We start from the raw sequence: 21,538 nt of genomic DNA on the forward strand, positions 1-21,538 counted from the left end.
GAGTTGGAAGCAGGTCTGGAGTATGCTAGGCTCAGAGGTTAAGACGCTGCCAAGCCTGAAGACCTGAGCTGGATCCTGTGCTGGCTGTGTCAACTGCACACACAAGATAGAGTTATATGATTGGAGGGAACCTTCATTAAGAAATGTCTCCGTAAGATCTGGCTGCAAGCCAGGCAGTGATGGCGCACACCTTTAATCCCAGCAGTAGGGAGCAAAGGGCAGGCACATCTCTGAGTTCGAGACCAGCCAGGGCCACACAGAGAAACCCTGTCTCAAAACGAAAAAAAAATCAAATAAAAAGCATTTTCTTAATTAGTGATCAATGGGGGAGGGCCCAGCCCATCGTGGGTGGTGCTGTCCCTGACCACAGTGGTGCTGGGTTCTATAGGAAAGCAGGCTGAGCAAACCATGGGAATCAAGCCAGTGAACAGCTGTTGCCTCCAGAATCCCACCCTGCTTGAATCCCTGTCCTGACTTCATTCAGTGATGAACATCAATCTGGAAACATAAGCCAAATCAACCCTTTCCTTCCCAATACTGCTTTTGGCCACAGTGCCTTGTTGCAGCAATAAGAACCCTAACTAAGACTGATCCCATTCCCACATGGTGGAAGAAAAGCGACTTCACACGTTATCCTCCAGTCTGCACACGTGTGCTGTGCGGCATGCACATGCATGATAAAATGTAGCAATTATTTTAATGGACTGAAAAGACAGCTCAGTTGGTACAGTGTTTGTCATTCAAGTATGAGGACCTGACCTCCTCAGCACCCATGTAAAAGCAAAGCACTAATGACAGGCTGGTGGTGCCAGGTCCGGGAGGACCAAGCTTTCTTTTTGGGGGGCCATCAGCCAGTTCTGAAATCATGATACAGAGACTTCTTATTAGTTATGAATGTTCGGCCTTATTTTCACTCTCATTTTGATCTGTTCCTCTTTACTTATGCCGCAGGGATTTTTACCTTTCTTTCTGTATGTCCTCCTCTGTGTCGCTGGCCGGCCCTGGGTGTTTCCCTTTCTTTCTCACTCGTTCGTAATCTCCTTTCTTGTTCTTCCCTAGCCTAGATTTCTTCTCCTATTTATTCTCTCTGCTCTCCAGCCCTGCCTATGTCTCTTCTGCCGAGCTTGGCCATTCAACTTTTTATTAGACCAATCAGGTTCCTTAGGAAGGCAAGGTAAAACAGCAACACATCTTTTCATAATTAAACAAATGCCACAGAAATAAAAGTAACACACCTTTACACAGTTAAATATGCCACAGCATAAACAAACGTAGCAATCTTTACACAGTTAAAAGCTTGAGCTGACTGGACAGTCAGATTAATTGAAATGGTGAGGTGCAGGTTCAGCAAGAGATCCTGACCAAAAAAATAAGTTTGAGAGCAAGTGTGTGCAACACACACAAATGTAAATTTTCTTTTTTTTTTTTTTTTTTTTTGGTTTTTCGAGACAGGGTTTCTCTGTGGTTTTGGAGCCTGTCCTGGAACTAGCTCTGTAGACCAGGCTGGTCTCGAACTCACAGAGATCCGCCTGCCTCTGCCTCCCGAGTGCTGGGATTAAACAAATGTAAATTTTCAGAATGGGTGATGTCATAGTCATTTTCCTGTAAAATACAAGGCACTGGTTATTGTTTGGGGGGGGGTCCTCCTTCTAGGGGTATCCAAGTCTTGAATGTTTTGTCTGTAAAGTTTAACATTTTTCTCTATGTACTCCTACGTCTTCCCCACTGGGAAGGAGCTGGGATTAAAGGAATGTGCCACCACCGCCCAGCTTCATCTAGCTTTCTTATACATCCCAAGACCACCTGTCTAGAGATGGTGCCACTCACAGCGAGCTGGGACCTCTTACATCGGTTAGAAACATGAGCACAAACAAACAATACTTCAGTCAAGTTGAGATTCCTTCTTTCCATATGTGTCAAGTTGTACTAAGAACTAATCAGTGCCTGATCTGATTATCTAATCCCAAGATGTCAAGTGACCATCAAGGCAGTGTTATCGGACCCATGTCCATGGGCCAGCTAGGCACGGGCAGCAATCTAACATAACGTGAAAACAGTATAGTGGAACTCAAACTTGACCTAGGCCATGACAGGCCCCACATGAGGACTTGTGGAAAAGTTGAGGATGCAGCTCATCAGTAGGATGCTTGCCTGTCACCGTAGGGGCCCTGGGTTTGATTCCAGCATTAATAGCACAGAGGGGTCCTAATTAACCAAGCCAGGGACAGTCTGAGATTGGTGGGACACGCTGGGCACACTGTGAGAGACCTGGCCTCCCTAAGTTCTAGGCTACAAAGCATCGAGTCAGTATCTGGGGTTGTACGTGAGGCTGTTCAGAGGGAGACAAGGAAGGAGACACAGTCTCATCCCATACCTAGCTCATTAATCACATGGGAAACGGAAAACTAAGGCCTTGTGGTCCAGCTTGGGGGTGAGCAGAACTACGGGGACAAGGCAGAAGGCTTGGTAGAGTGGTGACAGGTGCATGGAGCTTCCCAAGTGAGTGGTGGGCTCTGAGTTCCTGAGTATCCTGTCATGCTACAAGAGACAATGCCTATATGAAGCAGCCTCCGTCCTACCTTGCCAGACTCTCCGATTGTGGTTTCATCTGATGCAGCGGTCAGTGAGCGGACAACACTCACCGCAAACACCAAATGCAAGTAGAGGACCACACCCATGTTCGAAGAGTCTCGTCACATGTCCCACTTAAATCATACTTCCTTGAAGTCACAAGCACCTATTACAAGCACCTACATATTCTCTCTCTCTCTTCCAAGACAGGGTTTCTCTGTAGCTTTAGAGCCTGTCCTGGAACTAGCTCTTGCAGACCAGGCTGCTGGCCTTGAACCCTCAGAGATTGTCGGGCCTCTGCCTCCCTAGTGCTCGGATTAAAGGTGTGTACCATCACCACCCATTGTTGGTTGCTGGTTGGTTTTTCTTTGTAGTTTGGCTGTCCCTGAACTGGTTCTGTAGACCAGGCCCCATCCACAAACTCAGAGATCCTCCTTTTACACACACACACACACACACACACACACACACACACACACACACACACAAATAAAATAAATCTCCAATGAAAAATAAAAATAAATAATCCTGAATCCAGGGTACTGCCTGGAAAAAAACAATTTACATCATGTGGTTTCCAGGGTTTGAACACAGGGCATCAACTTGCTTTTCGTGCTGAGACATCTTGAAAGCCCTGGAATAATTTCACTGGACTCTCATGGGTGCTCTATCTTGAGTGAAGAGACTTTTTTTTTTTCCAAGAAACGTTTACACCACAGTTGCCCACAAGGGGCCCTCATTCTAGTCTTGGCGACATCCATGGTTTTCTCCTGGAAACAGTAACAGAAATACCTAGCAGCCCCTCCCTGCACTTACTCTCCAGCTGCCCAGAGATCAATTTGATAGTGTGGCCAACGCTCAGTAGGCAGGCTATTCCAAGGCTTTGAGATGATCTCCTGGAGTCAAGGGAAGGAAGGGCTAGGCCTCTCTGGAATGTGCAGGGTTTGAGCAATCCAGGACTGCAAAGTTAACCCTTTACTGGACAGGGCTACACAGGACCCAGGACCCAGCTGCCTTCAGTGACCTGAGGACTCAGTGATGTAGGTGGCATGTACAGTGAGTCACCCAGTCTGCACGATAGATCCTGGCATTGAAATTTCCGCGTGGTCTGGTCACTCTGTCTCAAAAAGTGTTAGAATTGTATCCATAATCATTTGCTCCAGTGTATTAGCCCTCCACCTCGAGGACGGCAGAAGGCTGAACAAGCACATGATGACTAGCATTTTGACCTGTTGTTCACCTCTGTTTCTTCTGGGGTCTGGAAACCTCAAACCCCACAAATCCAGGACCAGCCATCAATGGTCTCCGGGTTGTCATGGCAACACTGCTCCTAAGTTCCTAATTGGTCATCAGGTTTAGAGATGACCAATTATTATATTATATTAATTATATAATAATAATATAATTATTATTACAGTGAGGAATAAATGCCTAGCTCCTCAGTGGTGTCCAATATAGTATAGCAACGCCAGTTTTGAGTTCTTAAAGGTTCAGCGAGGCCCTATTTTGACCTTAATCACAAGAGGACCCATACAATAGCAGGGGATCTTTATGACCATCCTTTTTTTTTTTTTTTTTTTTTTTTGTTTTTCGAGACAGGGTTTCTCTGTAGCTTTGGTGCCTGTCCCAGAACTAGCTCTGTAGACCAGGCTGGCCTAGAACTCACAGAGATCCGCCTGCCTCTGCCTCCCGAGTGCTGGGATTAAAGGCGTGTGCCACCACCGCCCGGCTTGACCATCCTTGAGAAAGTCTGGAACCACCTGGTAGAATGGAGCCCCTTGTGTCCCTCCCCTGACTTCAGGAGAAGAGAACTGGTGACAGGGCTTGGGAAAGGTCTTGGGAACTGGGGACCCCATGATCATAATAGCTGAGGCATTGGCCAGACATGGTGGTGAATGCCTTTTATCCCAGCACTTGGAAGGCAAAAAGACAAAAACAAAACCAAAGAAAAACCTTGAGACACTGTGGTCAGAATGATAGATCTGTCTGCTTAGACCTCTCTTCTGCCTCTTGAGGTCTGGCCTTGTTCCCAAGATGTCCTGCCTCTGGTACACTAAAAGAGCTCAGGAAATACTCACAGGTGAATGAATTCCCTGCAAGTGTCTTTTTGTCACCCATTTTATAGAAGACCCAAGGGCATACTTGGGAGACACCAAAGTTTCCCCCACCTTCTGGGATCCAAGGCACCATGACCTAGGAGGAGGAACAATTCTGGAATGAAGTGGATGAGAGTGGGTATCTGCCAGCATGGTGTGGGTGACAGAGGTCCAGGGCTCAGGAGAAGGACTGGGCTGGTGCGATGGCTCAGTAGGTAAAAGCTGTAGCCTAAATTCAGTCCTTAGAACTCACATGGTAGAAAATTACTCCTGCAAGTTGGTTTATGACCTCCATCTACATGCCATGGCGCACATGCGCGCGCACACACACATAAAATATATATATGAGACAAGGTCTCTATGTTCTCCTGGCTATCCTGCAACTCTCTATGTAGACTAGGCTGACTTTGAACCTTTGAACTCACCTTTCTCTGCCTCTGTCTCCTGAGTAAAGGCATTGGACACCTTGATTGGCTTACTGTGAGGTTTCCTAAGCCCCGTGTAGGCAGTAGTAGGTAGGGAGGCACCGAGATAGTACTTAGCAGATGCTGGGCAACCTCTGGGCTCTGACTCCTGCCTCCTCTTAGCGGAGGAGAGATGACCGCAGGTTTCAAGCTCTGGGATGAATATGGTGAAGATGCTGCAGTAGCATTTAAGAGGCAGTAGATTAGGACTGGAAATGAAGGGCCCTCAGCGTCTACCCAGCTTTCACATTGTCCACTCGTCTTTGCATAGGCTACCCTAGCTCCTAAACGCAAAAGCAGATCCACCTGTTGGGTCCCTCTCTTTAAAAAAAAAATTAAAGATTTTTATGTATTTGATGTATGAGTGCTCTGTCCATATATATATATTTGCCTGCATGCCAGAAGAGGGCATCAGATCCTACAATAATCATTGTGAGCCACCAAGGGGTTGGTGGAAATTGAACTCGGGACTTCTAGAAGTCTCTTAACTACTGAACCATCTCTGAGCCAGCCCCAGGTCTCTTCGTTAAAGCAGCTTTCACGGACCACCATCAGGCTGAGACTCTTCTCTCTCTCCCCTGTGCATTGCCATCCGAAGACCCCTTCTGACCAGTCCGGACCAAGTCTACTCTTCCTACCCCTACTCATCCAGGGTGGGATGGAGGAAGGGCTGAGGGTGGCCTATCTCTGAGACCCCACTCCCCACTCAATGGGCCGAATAGCGGTTTCCAAAAACGTTCACATCTTAATCCCTGGACTATACCTTATGTGACAGAAGAGACTTTGAGCCTGCGATGAAGGATCTGAAAATGGGAGGCTGTGACTGGAGGCACAGGCCTGTAACCCAAGCTGCTCAAAAGGCTGAGGCATGAAGGGAAGGACTTTAAGTTCAACAAGGCCAGTCTGGAAAACTCAGTGAAAAACTGTCTTTAAAATAAAAATTCAGAAGCTGGGTGGTGGTAGTGCTTGCCTGTAATCCCAGCACCTGGAAGGCAGAGGCAGGTGGATCTTAAGGTCAGCCTGGGCTACAGAGTTCTAGAATAACCAGAGTTACACAGAGAAACCCTGTCTCTAAAATATATTTTTCAGAGGCTGGAGAAATGGCTCAGTGGTTAAGAGCACATGTTGTTCTTGCAGAGGACCCAAGTTCCATTCCCAGCACCCACAATCAGGCAGCTCACAACTGCCTGAAACTCTAGCTTCAGGGAGCTGACTTCTCTTACCTTATTGGGCACATACACAGACACATATGCATACACATAAATCAATAACAATTTTTAAAAATTCGGGATGGGTGGTGGTGGCGCATGCCTTTAACCCAGCACTTGGGAGGCATAGGCAGGTGGATTTCTGTGAGTTTGAGGCCAACCTGGTCTATAGAGTGAGAGTTCCAGGACAGACAGACACATACACACACACACACACACACACAAACTTGAATTGTCTTGCATTATCTGGCTAGGTGGGTCCAGTGTGCTCCTACATTTTTTTTTTTTTTGAAACGGTTTCCCTGTGTATAGCTTTGGCTGTCCTGGAACTCACTCTGTAGACCAGGCTGGCCTGAAACTCAGAGATCTGGCTGCCTCTGCCTCCTGAGTGCTGGGATTAAAGGTGTGCACCACCACCTTCCTACTTGCTCCTAATATCCTGAGAAGTGAAAGAAGATAGCTAGCAGGTCAGAGAAATTTATAGATGTTGTATTGCTGACTCTGAGGAAACCACAAACCAAGGAAGGCAATTCTAATAGCTGGAAATCTAAGGAAATAGATTCAGAGTCTTCAGAAGGACCTGAGACTGTCGGCTCCCCAAGTTTATTGATTGATTATTAATTTTTATTTTGGGACAGAATCTCACATAACTGGGCTGGCCTCAAACTCCCTGCATAGCTGAGGGTGGTCTTGAATTATTGTTCTTCCTGCCGCCACACCCCAGATGCTGGGATTATACATAGTTCTGTGCCGCCACACTTAGTTCGGCACTTCAGTTTTGGCCCCATGACAAGGTCTTAGGCTTCTGGACGCAGAACTGTGAGGTGATGTGTGTGGTTCTAAGACACGGTGTTAGGGGTAAATTTTACAGTAGCCAGAGGAAACTAAAGCAGAACAGCCACTCTATCCCCACTGGACCAGCCGTAAAGCTGGGCAGTGGTTCCCAGTGACCCACCGCATTGATCCCAGTCCCTGTGGGTGACGTTGGCACCAGGTGTGAGCCAAGAACTGGTCTGGGAAGACACACCCTCAGGCTCCCTGATGTTCTTCCTCTGGCTCCCTACCTGGAAGCAGTCGCTGAGTTGCTCCCACAGGCATGCTAGGGCCCCTGTCAGCTGGGAGCTTGCAAGCCTACGGTGCCCATGGGCATTCCCAGGCTGCCTCTCGGTCATCCCTGATGTTGTCACTTCCCGGGCAAGCATTCTGTATAAGCCGATGCCTAGTGCCAAGGACACGCATGTAAATAAACCACACAGAGCCTCCAGATACACAGAAGTCACACTTCATTCTGGAAAACATCGTCTCATGCCAGGTGAGGTAAGGCAGGACACGGGGTTTCAGAGGTCTATGGTCAGCCTATGCAGAGAATAATTGTCTTCCTTCTACTCTGTGTCTAAGCCAAGAGTCTTTTGGAAAGACAGGAGCCACCTTCCATAGACACTGGAAAGGTTTAGACTTCAGCCGAGGCACAGAGGGAAGCCTGGGCAGAGCTGGAGGAGCCCCGGAGAAGGGGAAAAATGGGGGATAAAAGGATTCAAGAGAGGACAGGAGCAGCATCTCTCATATTATCTAGGGAGGACCAGGACCTCCCGCTCTGAATGTTTCTGTCTGAGCCACAGAGAGGCTTTGGCTCTCCAAGTCATGATGACCACAACTGTTCCACAAGGTATTGAGTAGGTCTCAGAAACCAAAGTCTGGGGGAGACATCGAGACTCCCAGACCAGTTTGGATTTTACTTCCCTAGCCCTAGCCAGGCCACCCCCGTCCCTCCAAATCACAGTTCTGATCAGGTGCGCAGGTACTGAAATTTACAGACTGGCTGTGGGCAGCGAGGTGCATAATCAGAATAGTAAACAGTTTTGTATTCCAAAGATGGGAGCCCCGGCCCCACTGTGGTGAGTCCAAAGGATGAGTGGGCCAGATCCTTCATCCCCAGGCTGACCAGGAATATGTCTCCCTCAGCGGGCTTCCAACAGCATCTTGTCAAGGTGAAGGCTAAGGTGCCCTGACACGGCCCTGTAGAGATGTCATTAGGGGAGAGGCCACCTGGACTTCCACAGAGATGAGAATCAGGGGTACCCCAACTAGACCTACACAGGGATGTGGTTCACAAGTAACCGTCATTGGCCAGGGTACCTTCAGCTAGATGGCCAGGGGAATCAGAGACATTCTCAGCGGATTCTTGTAGAATGATTACAGTAGTTTGAGAGAATTCGTGTCTTTCCAGTCCCCAATCTGGAGATTTCTGTTAATGCCCTCCGGGATGACATAGATATCTTCAGGCAGGGAGCCTGGGCCTGGAGCACTGAGGCATTTATTACTGTAGTTACACCATTTTCCCATCATCCTGTGCCTGCAGGTTCCAGCCAAGGTCAGTCTCTGTCTTCGGAGTTTGCTGAGGTGGTGTAGGAGGTGTATCTACGGTCCCCTGCGACTCTACTGGGTCCTTGGCAGCTTCCTCAAGCTCTGGCGTGTCCTTGGTAGCCTCTGGCGTGTCCTTGGTAGCCTCTGGCAGGGTATCATCCGGGTCCAGGTCAGGCTTTGTGGGGCGCGGTATCCAGATATGGGTCCAGGGTGTTATTGGCGTGGGCCGTGGTGGTTGCCAGAAGCTAGGATCAGGGCCCAGAGCTACGACCTGAGGCCGTACAAGACCGGAGGTGGTGACACGAGGGATGAGGAAGAAGATGTAGACACCAGAGACAACAAGGCCTGCGGCCACCAGCACAGCCAGCGCCACTGCCGCGTTGAAGGCCCATGTGGGGCTGCTCAGGGATAGGCGACGAGACAGCGGGCGGCCAAGGCGCAGTGGGGGTGGAGGCGGCTGGGCACGCACGGTGCGGCTCTTGCGTGGCCCAGGAGAGGGCGGCGGTGGGCGCAGGTACAGAAGCCCACGGCGGCGATCGAAGCGCACGGAGCCCTGGCGTAGTGGTTGCGCGCGTGCGTCGCGAGGCAGCAGACCTGGCTGCGTGGGTAGAGCGGGAAGCCCCCGGCGCGGGGCCAAGCGTGTGGGCGCACGGCACATGGGGCAAGCCACTGCATCTCCGCCACCCGCCGTAGCCAGCGACAGGCGTGCCAGGCACTCAAGACAGAAGACGTGGCCGCAGTCCAGGCGTTTTGGCAGTTTGAAAATGCCGTCGAAGGGTGACACACAGATAAGGCACTCCATGGGAGATGCGGGGGGCAGGATGGGGCTGTCGGCTGGGGTGCCATCGCCCTCCTCTTCTGCGTCCTCTTCTTCACCTCTGCTAGGGGACGTGGGTGCAGACAAGGTACCTGGGGAACCCGGGCTCGAGCCCTGGGAGGCTCGGTAGCGGCGGAGCCAGGGCGGCCGAGGACAAGGCATCCAGATTGTACCTATGGGGAGAAGAGCTCAGGTAGGGATCTGGAGGCTGTGGTTGGTTGACAAGATTTCAGGGAAGAGCAGGGAGAATAGTTATAAGAGTAGGTTCAAGGAGGCAGAAGAGGAGTCCTTGGTTGGATCCACTGTCATCAAGTCTATAGACAAACTAGGTTAATCAACTGAAGCAGTTTTAACGTTTTGGAGGAGCCATGTCCTTAAGGAAGACGTTAACACCAAACCAAACCAGAATAGTACCACAGGAAACAATAGTTAAGACTCCAGGGCAGTGGTTCTCAACCTGTGGGTTACCAAAGACCACAGGAAGAGAGTTACAGCTCTTAACAGATATCAAAATTAAAGGATCCCAACGCTAAGGTTGAGGACCACCAGATTTCAGAACAGTAAGAGGTACCTAATAACTGAGAAGCAAATTAAGAAACCCAGAGACAGACCAAACCCCACACCTACCTGTTGATACCCGTCCCTGTGGAGTATCCTAGCAAGTCCCTCCTGTTCTGACCCCAATTCTGGCTTGTCTGCTAGTAGCTTGTCAAATGCCCCTCCCTGGAGGCCACCTGACCTTGGGCCAGCCCTCTCCTGGTTCCCACGTACCTGTCAGACCCGTCTGGCTGCTTACCTCACCACCAGGCTCCTCCTACTAGGATGAACAGTCTGATCTATACTGGATGCAGGGGTGGCCTCTCTGCCAAGCCTCTGCAGTTGGGCTACCAGGGATAAGTGAAGCCTGTACACAAATGATGCTAAGGGAGGGAGCAAACTAGATCCATCATACCTTGACCAGACACATGGGCTATCTGAAACACAACCTCAAGACCTTGCACCCCAGCCTTCCCCATCAAACTAACACCTGTCAGACTGAAGGTAGGAGCAATGGGCCCCATGCACCCTGAGTACTTGCTGGGTCTCAGCACTGGGCTTACACCCTGTGACCAGCAGTAGTCCTGAGAGCCAGGGAAATCAGATTTCCACAGGTAAACACAATACCAGGAAGGTGAGTATCCCTTATGGCCATGGGAGGCCACCCACCCTACCCCCTCAATGACAGACAAGCACACAGGCAGGTGAAACTTTCCCAAAGGGCACACAGTTTATTAGGCAGCAGCTGGGAAATCAGCGGTTAGACTTGGCCACACGCTCCAGTTCATCCTTCTTCTTGATGGCATAGGAGTTGGAGGAGCCCTGCGAAGGACAGGTGGTTAGCTCTGAACTGTGGACAAACACCCAGAAGTCCAACCCACCCTGTGTGCCCTAACCCACCTTGGCAGCATTGATGAGCTCATCTGCAAGGCACTCAGCAATGGTCTTGATGTTGCGGAAAGCAGCCTCCCGAGCTCCTGTGCACAGCAGCCAGATGGCCTAGAAAAGACAGACAGAGCTCAGGTCACAAGAGGGTCCCGGTCCTCTCAATGATCTGGGACTCAGCTGTACAGATGTTAGCCTTTCACTATATGCTGTCACCCAGATATGAGATAGAAGGAAGCAGACATTCTACCAGATGCTGATCACACAGAGGGCAAAGAAAACATGGCCCTTACTAAAAGGCTTAAGAACTGGCAGCAAAGTGTGAGGTGCTCTTGACTTCATGGTGCTCAGGCATCAAGCAATCAATCCTGTGCTCTCAAGTAGCTGTAACTACAGAAATGTGCAACCGCTCAACAGGCTCATAAATGGATCAAAGTTATATAAAAAAACCAACCCACAAACCTAAACCTCATGTTAAACTATATAGACTAGGAATGAGATGAACCAGAGCTAGGAAGGCTGGGGCTCCACCTGCCCCATTACAGGGTAGAAATACAGGAAGGTTTCCTGGAGGAAGTGAGGCTCTGGGTAAAACACGCAAGAGAGAACTCCACCCACTCATGCTGGTGGTTCCTGCCCCAGCCCTTCACAAGCCTCCGACACACCTGATTCACTCTGCGCAGTGGCGACACATCCACAGCCTGCCGTCTCACTGTCCCGGCTCGCCCAATGCGTGTTGAGTCTTCCCGGGGGCCACTGTTGATGATGGCATTCACCAGGACCTGCAGAGGGTTCTGCCAGAAAGGGGGGCCATGAGTCTGCCATCCATTCCCAACTTCCCCCAAAACAAGGCAGTGTCATAGGTGATGAATCGGGCATGTGTATCGTGAAGTTTTGCATGAATCAAGGGCAGTCTTACCTCACCAGTGAGCAGGTGGATGATCTCAAAGGCATGCTTCACAATTCGTACAGTCATGAGCTTCTTGCCGTTGTTGCGGCCGTGCATCATCATGGAGTTAGTAAGGCGCTCCACAATGGGGCACTGGGCTTTGCGGAAGCGCTTGGCGGCATACCGCCCGGCACTGTGGGGCAGGTACTTGGCATACTTCTCCTTCACAGCAATGTAATCCTGGGCGGGAAAGGATGAAGGGACAGTCAGCGGTGGGACCAGCCCCCAGATGGGCATCAAAGGAGACTGAGAAGTGGCTCAAGGCATGGCATTCCCTAGCAGGTTGGGAATGTGAGCCTTGAGCAAAAGAACCAAACAAGTGACTGATTAAGTCACACACACAAAAAGGGAAGAGTGCTGCCCCACTGGGCACACACATCTACATCCCAACATTCAGGAGCCAAAAGGATCCCTAGCAGTTCAAAACCAGCTCACACAGTGAACCTTGCCTCAAAAAAGAGGGAAGGTACTTCTTTTAAAGGAATTTAAGTTTTGTACTTTATGGAGGCTGGGGAGATGTCTCAGTAGTATTGGTTGCTCTTCTAAAGGATCCAAGGTCAATTCTCAGCACACACATGACAGCTCACAACTGTACCTCCAGCAGATCTGACTCCCTAAGACAAAACACTAAGATACAGAAAATAGAATCACTTATGGACATTTTATCCAAAACAAACAAAAGCATCCCACCCCCCTCTTTTTTGGAGACATAGTCTGTGTAGCCCTAGATGGCCTGAAATCCACTATGCAGTTCAAGCTGGTCTCAAACGCAGAGATCCTCCTGAGTGTTGGGCTTTAAAGGCATGTGCCACCGGCTTGAGGTAATTTTGATACTCTGGAGCAAACACCCTGAGTGAGGGGAAGGCTGTCCTGTGCACCATGACACCTGACAGCACATCAGCACTTGGTAGATTATTCTGGGCCACATGGGGAATTCCAGGCAACAACTACATAGTAATACTGTGTTTCTCTTTCAAAAACGAAAAATATTGAGATTCGCTGTGACCTGTGAATCAAAATACATTTACAATCTCACCTCTTACCTAAGCAGTTCTTGGGTAGACACCCACTGCAGTTGGGTGGTAGTTGGCCCAGCATGTGAAAACTCCCGGAGTTCAATCCCCAACAACATAGCAAAAATAAGATTGCAGACCTCCCCAAACAAACTCACAAAGACCCACCAACAAGCCTGAATACGCTGGGTTCTATTGTGTATGTTTTTTCTTTATTTAGTTTGTCCATGCTGTTTGTGAAAGCTGGAGGACAATTTACAGCTGTCAGTTCTCTCCTCTGCCTGTGGACTCCAAGGGTTAAGCCTTTGTTGTCAGGCTTAGCAGCAACTGTCTTTACAAGCAGAGCCACCACACAGGCTCATTCTGTGGCATCTCTAGAAGTTAACAAAAGGGACAACTGGGCCTAAGGATGTACCTGAAGTCAGCAGAGGGCTTGACTTGCACGCACAAAACCCTGGGTTCAATTTCCAGCAGTGTGTAAAACTGGGTGTGGTGGTATATGCCTTAAATTGCTGCATGTAGGCAGAATTCCACCAGATGAGGGCTTTCAGGCCAGCCTGAACAATGAGACTGTCTCAAAGGGGGCATGAGTGCAAAGGCAGAAACAGTATAACTACTTAATTCGCACCTCTACTAACACCGCACTAAATAGTACCCACACACCCATAAGCCAACTGATATTTTGGGGGAGGGGAGAATAGGGGACACCTCACTATGGAGCTCCAACTGGCCTGGTACTCAAAATCCTCTTTCTGCAGCCTGTGCACAGCAATACAGGCATGCACCACCACACCCAGCTTACTAACTGACTGTCAAAGATGCCAACACTGTTCAGTTGGTTAAAAGTGGTTTTTTTCAACAGAGGATACCTGCCAACTGAATGTATGAATGCAAAATGATACCAAGCCAGATGTAGTGACACATGCCTTTAGTCACAGCACTTGGGGAAGAGGCAGGAAGATCTTTAAGAGTTCCAAGCCAGCCAGGGCCACATACCCGAGACCCTGTCTCAAAAGCCAATGGACTCAGGAATAAAAAAAGAAATAAAATTGCAACACATTGTAACAACTGGTGGTACAGGTTATAATAAGGCATATATATGGCTGTTCACTTATTGTTCTTCTACCTAATTGTAAACATAAATTGATTTCAACCTAGGTGTCACATCTTTTTCTGAACTGGAAGACTCCACATCTGCTCCCAACCCAAAGCCAAGAAGACCACCGAGTTCCTTTACCTGCAGAGAAATATCGTTGATTTGCACATCATCAGTGCTCCATTTCCCGAAGAGCTTGATGTCTGGGGTCTCTGCCACGGCAGGTGTGGCTGTCTCCCACTCAGTCATTCTGGGGACAGGATAATGACAAGAAACCGTTATTGCTCGGCCGTCCTAGAACAGTCACATTCCCGCCAGCTGGTGAGAGTAATCGCCACTTTGTGGAAAACTGAGAAGTTAAAATGGGACCCAGAAAGCTTTGACCATCTCTCCAAACCTAGGAAAACCACTGAGTTGTAGGAAGAATCTGCTCTTTACTGCGGAAGGTCTAAGTCCCGACAGTCACCAAGCTAAACAGCTGGTACACGGAACCCAGTTGGATAGCTCAAGAAGCCCCGCAGGTACCTACCGGCACCTATCCCGTACACTTATAAAGTAACGAAATGCTTTCAGAGTTCCATCAGTAAAATAAAGGAATAAGAACCAGAGTATGAACCCCGAGGGATAATCAATACCAATGTTTCAATCCTTGCCTAACTCTATGGAGAAGCTAAAGGCTATTATCGAGAAAAAAAATGTGTACCGAGCAAAAGGGTCATCGCGAAACTAGATTTCGGGTTGCTATATAACTCTAGAATCCAAGTAATTCCCCTAGGGCCCCGAGTGTTAAAAGTTCGAAAAGTTCGGAGTCAATACTGTACAAACTGGAGGCCAGGAGTAACCCGGCCCGCGCGAGTTTCCTGGACACTTTTCCGATGGGGGAAGAGGTGAGGTCCAAACGGAAAGGCCCAAGCCTCGGGTCCCGCTTGCGGGTCCCCAGATGTTCCTCAGAACACACAAGTCCGTCTCTTTGGAACTCCGGTCCCCTCGCAGCCTCACCTGAGGGCGCAGACCGGGCTTCTCGGTCGCTCGGCGTGGACCACGCGCCGTCCTAGCACAGACAGGAAGAGGCCGCGCGCAGCGGGCCGGCGCTTTTAAGTGAAGCAAAAACTTCCGGGTCAGAGGCAGGAACGCATGCGCAATGGAATAAATGTGCTCATGAACCAATCCGGAGTTAGGATGAGACGTGCCCTTTGAGCCGCACAGAGCATGTGCACTTTTAGAAACAGCGCCACGACCGTCTTCTGGCGGATATCTGAAATATTTGCTAAGCGTTTGAGTCGGTGCACATGCGCAGAAACGTCCGCGAAACGAAGGCCGCCATATCTAAAAAGGGCATTCCACGCTCACAGCAAAAGGGCTGCTAAACCAAGGCGCCATGGGCCGTGGGTTCCTAGCTAAGGCAGCCAGCTCGGCTCAGTAGTTCTCGCCAAAATAGTGGGGTCGGGTTCGGTGGTAACTACTGATCCGGGTTTGCAAGCACCGGTTCCACCCTCTACCCTCCGGGCGAGCCGTGCTCTGCGAGTCCCAGGCTTCCGGTATGGGACCACTTCCGTCTTAATACTCTGACTTCTCTTGTCCGGGGCGCTTTTCTCAGATCCAATCCCAGACACGACACTTGGCTGCCAATCAGCAGCTGTGTGACCCCACCCAGGGGAGGGTTACGGAGAGGGGAGTTCTGGAGGGTGGTGAGATTGTCAGCCCCTGGGATCTCTCGGGTGACACCCAACGACTAACGACGTGGTGCTTATAATGGGGACTCATTGCCTGTAGACTCACTCCCCGTCCCCAGGGATATTTTTTGTTGTTTTGCTTTTTCGAGAAAGGTTTTTTTTTTTAAATTTTAAAATTAAATTTAATTTTTTTATTTTCGAGACAGGGTTTCTCTGTAGTTTTGGTGCCTGTCCTGGAACTAGCTCTTGTAGACCAGGCTGGCCTCGAACTCACGGAGATCCGCCTGCCTCTGCCTCCCGAATGCTGGGATTAAAGGCGTGTGCCACCACCACCTGGCGAGACAGGGTTTTTCTGTGTACCCCTTGGCCGTCCTGGTGGAAGTCACTCTGTAGACCAGGTTGGCCTTGAACTCACAGCGAGGCTCCTGCCTTTTTCTTCCTGGTGCTGGCGTTAAAGGCGTACGCCACCCCTGCCAGGCTCAGGTATGTTGTTTTAACTAGGCTGATCTCTGTCTGCATTTTTGGCCTAAGGATAGAATGGGAAATAGTCTTCAAACAGAAATAAGTTAACCACCCCACACAGGCCTCTATCCTCTTCCCCACCTACTCCTAAAAGGGTTTCTGTGAACAGGTCGGGTGTGGGAGCGGATAGCTCCCTGAACCTTCTTAGGGAGTCTGGTGGGATAAGGTTTCCTTCTCTTGATTTCAGTGCACACATAACGGGTGCGGAGGGAGGGAGATGAGGGAATGTTAGGAATCTTACCTAATGAGCCAGTCTAATGAGCTGCACATTTTAAGGCTGAGCCCATATGGGCAGGTTGCGATGGGCTGTCACCCTACTTTGAAAGCTCTCCTTGCACCACAATGGTTGATAGTGGATATTTTTAGAGACCTCATGAGAATTACCTACTAGGTGGCAGAGGGTAAGTGAGGGGCTCCTGAATATGGCCCATAGGTTAAGAGAAATACTTCAGAAATTGATGTGCACAGGTAAAATTCACATTGCTCAAGCCAGGTGTGGTGGGGCATACCTGCCACCCCAGCATTTGGGAAGTAGAAGCAGGAGGACCGAGAGTTCAGGGCCAACCTCTACCATGTAGTGAGTTTAAGGTCAGTTTGGGCCACAGGAGATTCTATTTCAAATAACAACCAAAGTGGTTAGACTTATTAGTAGTATTTTGAGACAGTCTCATTATGTCGCTGTGGCTAGCTTGCAAATTGCTGTGTAGACCAGATTGGCCTTGAACTCAGATCTGCCTATCTCTGCGTCTCAAAAGATGGGATTAAAGTATCCCTACAATTAAATTCTTTTCCTTTCTTTCTTTCCTTCTTTTCTTTTCTTTTCTTTTTTTTTTTGTATGTAAGTCAACTGTGTGTTCATGGTGGTCCAAGGAGGCCAGAAATGGTGATCGATCCTCTGGACTAGAGTTATTCGTGGTTGTGAATGTTTTCTCGAGACAGGGTTTCTCTGTGCAGCCTCGGCTGTCTTAGAACTCGCTCTGTAGACTGGGTTGGCTCAAACTCACAGAGATTCACCTACCTCTGCCTCCCAACTCTATTGGTATCTATTAGAGAAGAGTTCTTGGGCACAGATTTAAGCCAACAGAAAGTTTTTTTAGCCGGCTGGTGACTAAACACTGTGTGTTTGGGATCCCAGTGTAGCCCCAAGCTTTCCTCAGGGTGAGCTTTTAAGCACAAAAGCTATATCTTGGGTTGACACACTTCATTTAACAAGAACAGTTAGCTAGAAGCAGAACTGCAGAAGCCAGAGAGCAAGGTTAGAACATTTAGAGACTTTCCAGGAACTATGGATTTCGAGGGATTAAGTCTTTGTTTCTGTTTTGGCAGGTGGTGCTGTCTGTGTGCTGAGTTTTATGACCTGCATGGTTTTTCCATCATGGAGTCAGTTGTGCTAAGGTCTGGGGGCCTGTTACACCCCCCTCATGGAAGGTATCAGGGCAGTTGGGTAGTTAATCTATCTGTGGATAGCGCTACATTCCTGCCTTCCTACAGTTTTCTATCTTATGATGGCTTCTGTCTCTTGCTGATGATACCATGGGTGCTTGTTAAATCACTAAGCTGATTTTCATCTGGTTTGAAAAGTGTGGATATTTGGTAAGTCCATCTACCTGGTAGAGACCAGTCCAGGCCTACTGAGTCCCAAACTTGGCCTTGTGTTCATGACAAACTCATCATCACTGTCCACTCTGGCCTGGCTATCGTTTGCTGTCAAGGGAGATGGAAAAGCGTTCCCCTCCCCAAAGGTCTGTTCCTGTTCTATAGTCAGACTGTGGACATACCCTTTTTGAACTAGGATGTATGGAAGGATCTCATGTTGAAATCAGTCTGGATTACTGAGATGGGCCTTAAATCCAATGACAGCCTTTGTAAGAGGCAAAATCTTTGCCCACCAAATAAGAAATTGGTAGCGCCACCATCCCTTGAAAAGGGGGTGGGGAGGAGGGAGTATTGTGCTTGTGCTTGGCCATTCTCAGAGCCAAGAAGTCACCATTTTGGGGAGTTGAGCTGAGCCCCTTGTAGAAATATTATACATTCTAGACTTGACTGTTTACACTCCATCATTCAGAGTTGGGAAGTGTCATAAGATCTCATAAGTAGATAGTTGCATGCAGCCTTAATTGCATGAGGTCTTGGAGGGGCTAGACTCTATAGGCCAGGAAGACTAGGGGAGGGAGGCTTCGTCTATGCAGCTATGGCTATGGGGAAACCATCCTCTCTGCTGAATAAAGACTTTTCAGGTGGGGGATGTTGACAGTGGAGTAGCGACACCTCTGTAAGTCATCTATCACCTGTGCCTTGTAAGGAAACCCAGTAACTCACACTGGTTCCGCAGAGTGAACTTCTGTGGAGTGAGCCTTCATTTCCCATTGGAACATTAGCAGACTGAGTAGACACAGCTTACATCTTCCCCTTGGAAGGAATTGTAGTGGTAAGAAGGAAGGAGATGGGGAGAATAGGAGGAAGGAGTGGATGAGCAAAGGCCATGTGGCCATAGAAGCAGAGACAGGAGTGATGCAGCCAACAAGCTAAGAAATACCTGGAGCCACCGGAAGATGGTTTAGTGTTTTGTTTTGTTTTTGTTTTGAGAGGGTCTCTTTATGTAGCCTTGGCTGTGCTGGAGTTCTCCATGAAGACCAGGCTAACCTCCAAATCACAGATCTGCTTGCTTCGCTCTCCTGAGTGCTGGGATTAAAGGACTGTGCCACCAACCACCAGAAGTTGAAATTAGTATGAAAAGATCCTTTCCTACAGCCTCCGTGGGGCACAGGATCCTACAATACCTTGATTTTCAAACTTCAGGCTTTCAGAACTCTGAGAGAATAAATTGCTGTTGTTCCAAGCCACCAGCCACAGGAAACTGAGATACCTGAGAAACCCACCTGTGCTTCATTGGCCTTTGCTTCCACCTCACTCACTCCTGGCAGCTTTGTGGCATCAGTCTGGGTTGCCAGCCCCCCTTATTCATTGACCCCGTCCTAATTGAACTCATCCTGTGGTAAACCCCTTACAGACTCTATGTAGACATTAGGAGTCTAGGAAGCAGATCATTTACTCTTCGGGACAACGTTATGACACAGACATCCCATTTTACATGGCCATGACAGACTAGAGAAATGAAGTACTGGTTAGTCAGCAGAAGAAGGTAAGGCCTGTGAGTGGAGGTGGCTGGCTCTAGAACATGAAGTCTCCTATCTCACCTGGCCTGTCCTTCCTCCTGCACTGCATCTCCCACAGCTCTGTAGGCACCTAAATTTGGTCCTTTTTTAATAGACCTGGCAGGACCTAGGGAAGAATTTACTCTGTTCCACAACCTCTTCCAAGGAAATTCTGCATATTGCATAATCATGTTATTATTTGTAATGAGATGGGGTGAGGAAACAGGAGCATTAGTCATGTGGTGGCAGTCTCAAGAGAACCTACCTCAAAAGAAGGTGGGAAGATCCACCGGAACCTTAGAAGACTGGTGGTGGTGCAGGAAGCAGGGTAAGGTGGGTCTCTGCAAGTTCAAGGCCAACCTGGTCCACAGAGTGAATATTAGGGCTGCTAACCCAGAGAAACTTTGTCTAGAAAAAAAAAAAAAGGTGGAAATAGATAGCTATCCCAAAATGGTCCTCTGATCTCCACATGTATGCTGTTGAATATGCATCCCTCCCCACAACAAAGAAACAACTTAAAGACATGCAGACAAGCAAAATGGCTTTGGTGAAATGGTTCTGCATACACCCACACAAGAGATTAGTAGATGTAATAAAAAAAATTAAAAACAAAGAATGAACCAATGACAGGCATCTCTGTTCCTCCTCCAGCTCCTCCGGCTCCTCCCGCACAGTTTTGTCTCCCCCTCTGTAGACTCCATGGTAGACAAGCTGAGCAGTCCCACTGCTCTGGGCCTACCAAAGCTGGCCTCCCATGTGTGGGAGGCAAAGGACTTCAAAGCAGAGAACTGTGGCATTCTATCCTCTGGGCAGAACATGGCCATTGCCCTCAAACTGTCTTAGAAGCTATGATTACCAGGAGATTCTTTCTGCCAAGGAAATGGGGGGGGGGGTGTTTTATGAGGCTACTCTCCTCCTAGAGGATTTATACACAGTTAATAGGTTGCTTGGTTTAAAGAGAGATTTTCTTCAACAAGTTAGCAGCATAATTTTCTCATGCTTCAGTTAAACTCATGGCTTTTTCAAGCTTCTACTTTTTTTTACTTTTGTGGAATCCTTTGTTTTTGTTGGTGGTACCCTGTTTTAGTTAGGGTTTTTATTGTGAAAAGACACCATGACCACAGCAACTCTTATAAAGGAAAACGTTTGATTGGGGTGGCTTGCTTACAGTTTCAGAGGTTCAGTCCATTATCATGATGGGGAACAGGGAGGTGTGCAGGTAGATGCGTTGCTAGGGCTGAGAGTGCTACATCTTGCAGGCAACAGGAAGTTGAGTGACTCACTGGGCAGTATCCTGAGCATAGGAAGCCTGAAAGCCCACCCCCACAGTGACAAGTCAACAAGGCCGTACCCACTTCAACAAAGCCACACCTCCTAATAGTGCCACTCCCTATGAGATTATGGGGGCCAGTTACATTCAAACCATCATGTGCCCTATCTGAAGTGAGTGGATGTTTGGTCACCTCTCTCCAGAAACAGTTCACACAGCACAGGTGCGCTCGCTGGTTGCTCAGTTGCCTTCGCTGTAAATTGGGACCACATGCAGGGTGGCTCAGTGGTACCGGGAAATGATAGGAAGAATGTTTGTTACTGGGGTGGTGATGGCAAATGGAACCAAGTCCCACCCCCACACTCAACTGGAATATTGGGATGAAGAATGACATTGGCTGGGGATGAATCTCCAGTCAATCCAGTGGTGGAATGCTTGCTTAAAATCTACCAGTGCGAGGCTGAGGCGTGGCTTGGTGGTAGAGCACTCGTTCAAGCGTGCACGAGGCCTTGAGTTCCATTTTCATCACCGCCACCAGTAAAGCCCACAGGAGCTTTCAGGTTCAGGGGTGTTTGAAGATCTTCAGAATTTGGTTGCAGGCCCTGCTGATCTGGGTTCGTCTCTCTAAGCCCATTTTGCCCCAACTTTAAAGGGATGGAGTGCTGTAGTCTGTCGGCTTGGTGTGAGGGATTTAGTCTGCTTCATAGCAGGGCCCTAGTGACTGATTTCCAAGCCCTATCCAGAACCTCTACTTTGGAAGTATTCTTGATTTTTCTCAGTCATCTGAATATTCATTTTGTTGGAGGCTGACTCTCCCAATCGGGTCTAGGATCCCAGGAAGAGGAGTTGTTCCTCCAGGATCATGCCTGGTATCTTTATTTGTTTACTTATTTTGAGTCCTGGGGATGGCATCCAAAG

At 48.8% G+C, this 21,538-nt stretch overlaps 2 protein-coding genes across 2 annotated transcripts; both read right to left on the reverse strand.

The window, feature by feature from the left end:
- Positions 1-7,674: 7,674 nt before the first annotated feature.
- On the reverse strand, positions 7,675-9,918 carry Rnf225 (ring finger protein 225). The gene has a single exon (XM_075992049.1). It carries the CDS (start codon positions 9,680-9,682, stop codon positions 8,666-8,668), a length of 1,017 nt encoding a protein of 338 aa, XP_075848164.1. The 5' UTR covers positions 9,683-9,918; the 3' UTR covers positions 7,675-8,665.
- Positions 9,919-10,762: 844 nt separating this feature from the next.
- On the reverse strand, positions 10,763-15,147 carry Rps5 (ribosomal protein S5). The gene is made up of 6 exons (XM_075992082.1): positions 15,000-15,147; positions 14,142-14,250; positions 11,862-12,071; positions 11,608-11,736; positions 10,958-11,056; positions 10,763-10,879 (listed from the first exon to the last, which is right to left on the reverse strand). Exons 2-6 carry the CDS (start codon positions 14,247-14,249, stop codon positions 10,811-10,813), a joined length of 615 nt encoding a protein of 204 aa, XP_075848197.1. The 5' UTR covers position 14,250; positions 15,000-15,147; the 3' UTR covers positions 10,763-10,810.
- Between the last annotated feature and the right edge of the window lie 6,391 nt (positions 15,148-21,538).

This window comes from Microtus pennsylvanicus, chromosome 1, assembly GCF_037038515.1.
Source record: "Microtus pennsylvanicus isolate mMicPen1 chromosome 1, mMicPen1.hap1, whole genome shotgun sequence".
Classification (NCBI taxonomy): Eukaryota; Metazoa; Chordata; class Mammalia; order Rodentia; family Cricetidae; genus Microtus; species Microtus pennsylvanicus.

Bases quoted from the DNA above. Each gene is read 5' to 3' on its own strand.
- Rnf225 (XM_075992049.1), bottom strand. From the start codon at position 9,682: ATGCCTTGTCCTCGGCCGCCCTGGCTCCGCCGCTACCGAGCCTCCCAG.
- Rps5 (XM_075992082.1), bottom strand. From the start codon at position 14,249: ATGACTGAGTGGGAGACAGCCACACCTGCCGTGGCAGAGACCCCAGAC. The intron at 12,072-14,141 runs GTAAAGGAACTC...TTTCCCGCCCAG, and splicing joins TCAACGATATTTCTCTGCAG to GATTACATTGCTGTGAAGGA. The intron at 10,880-10,957 runs GTGGGTTAGGGC...TGTCCTTCGCAG, and splicing joins AGCTCATCAATGCTGCCAAG to GGCTCCTCCAACTCCTATGC.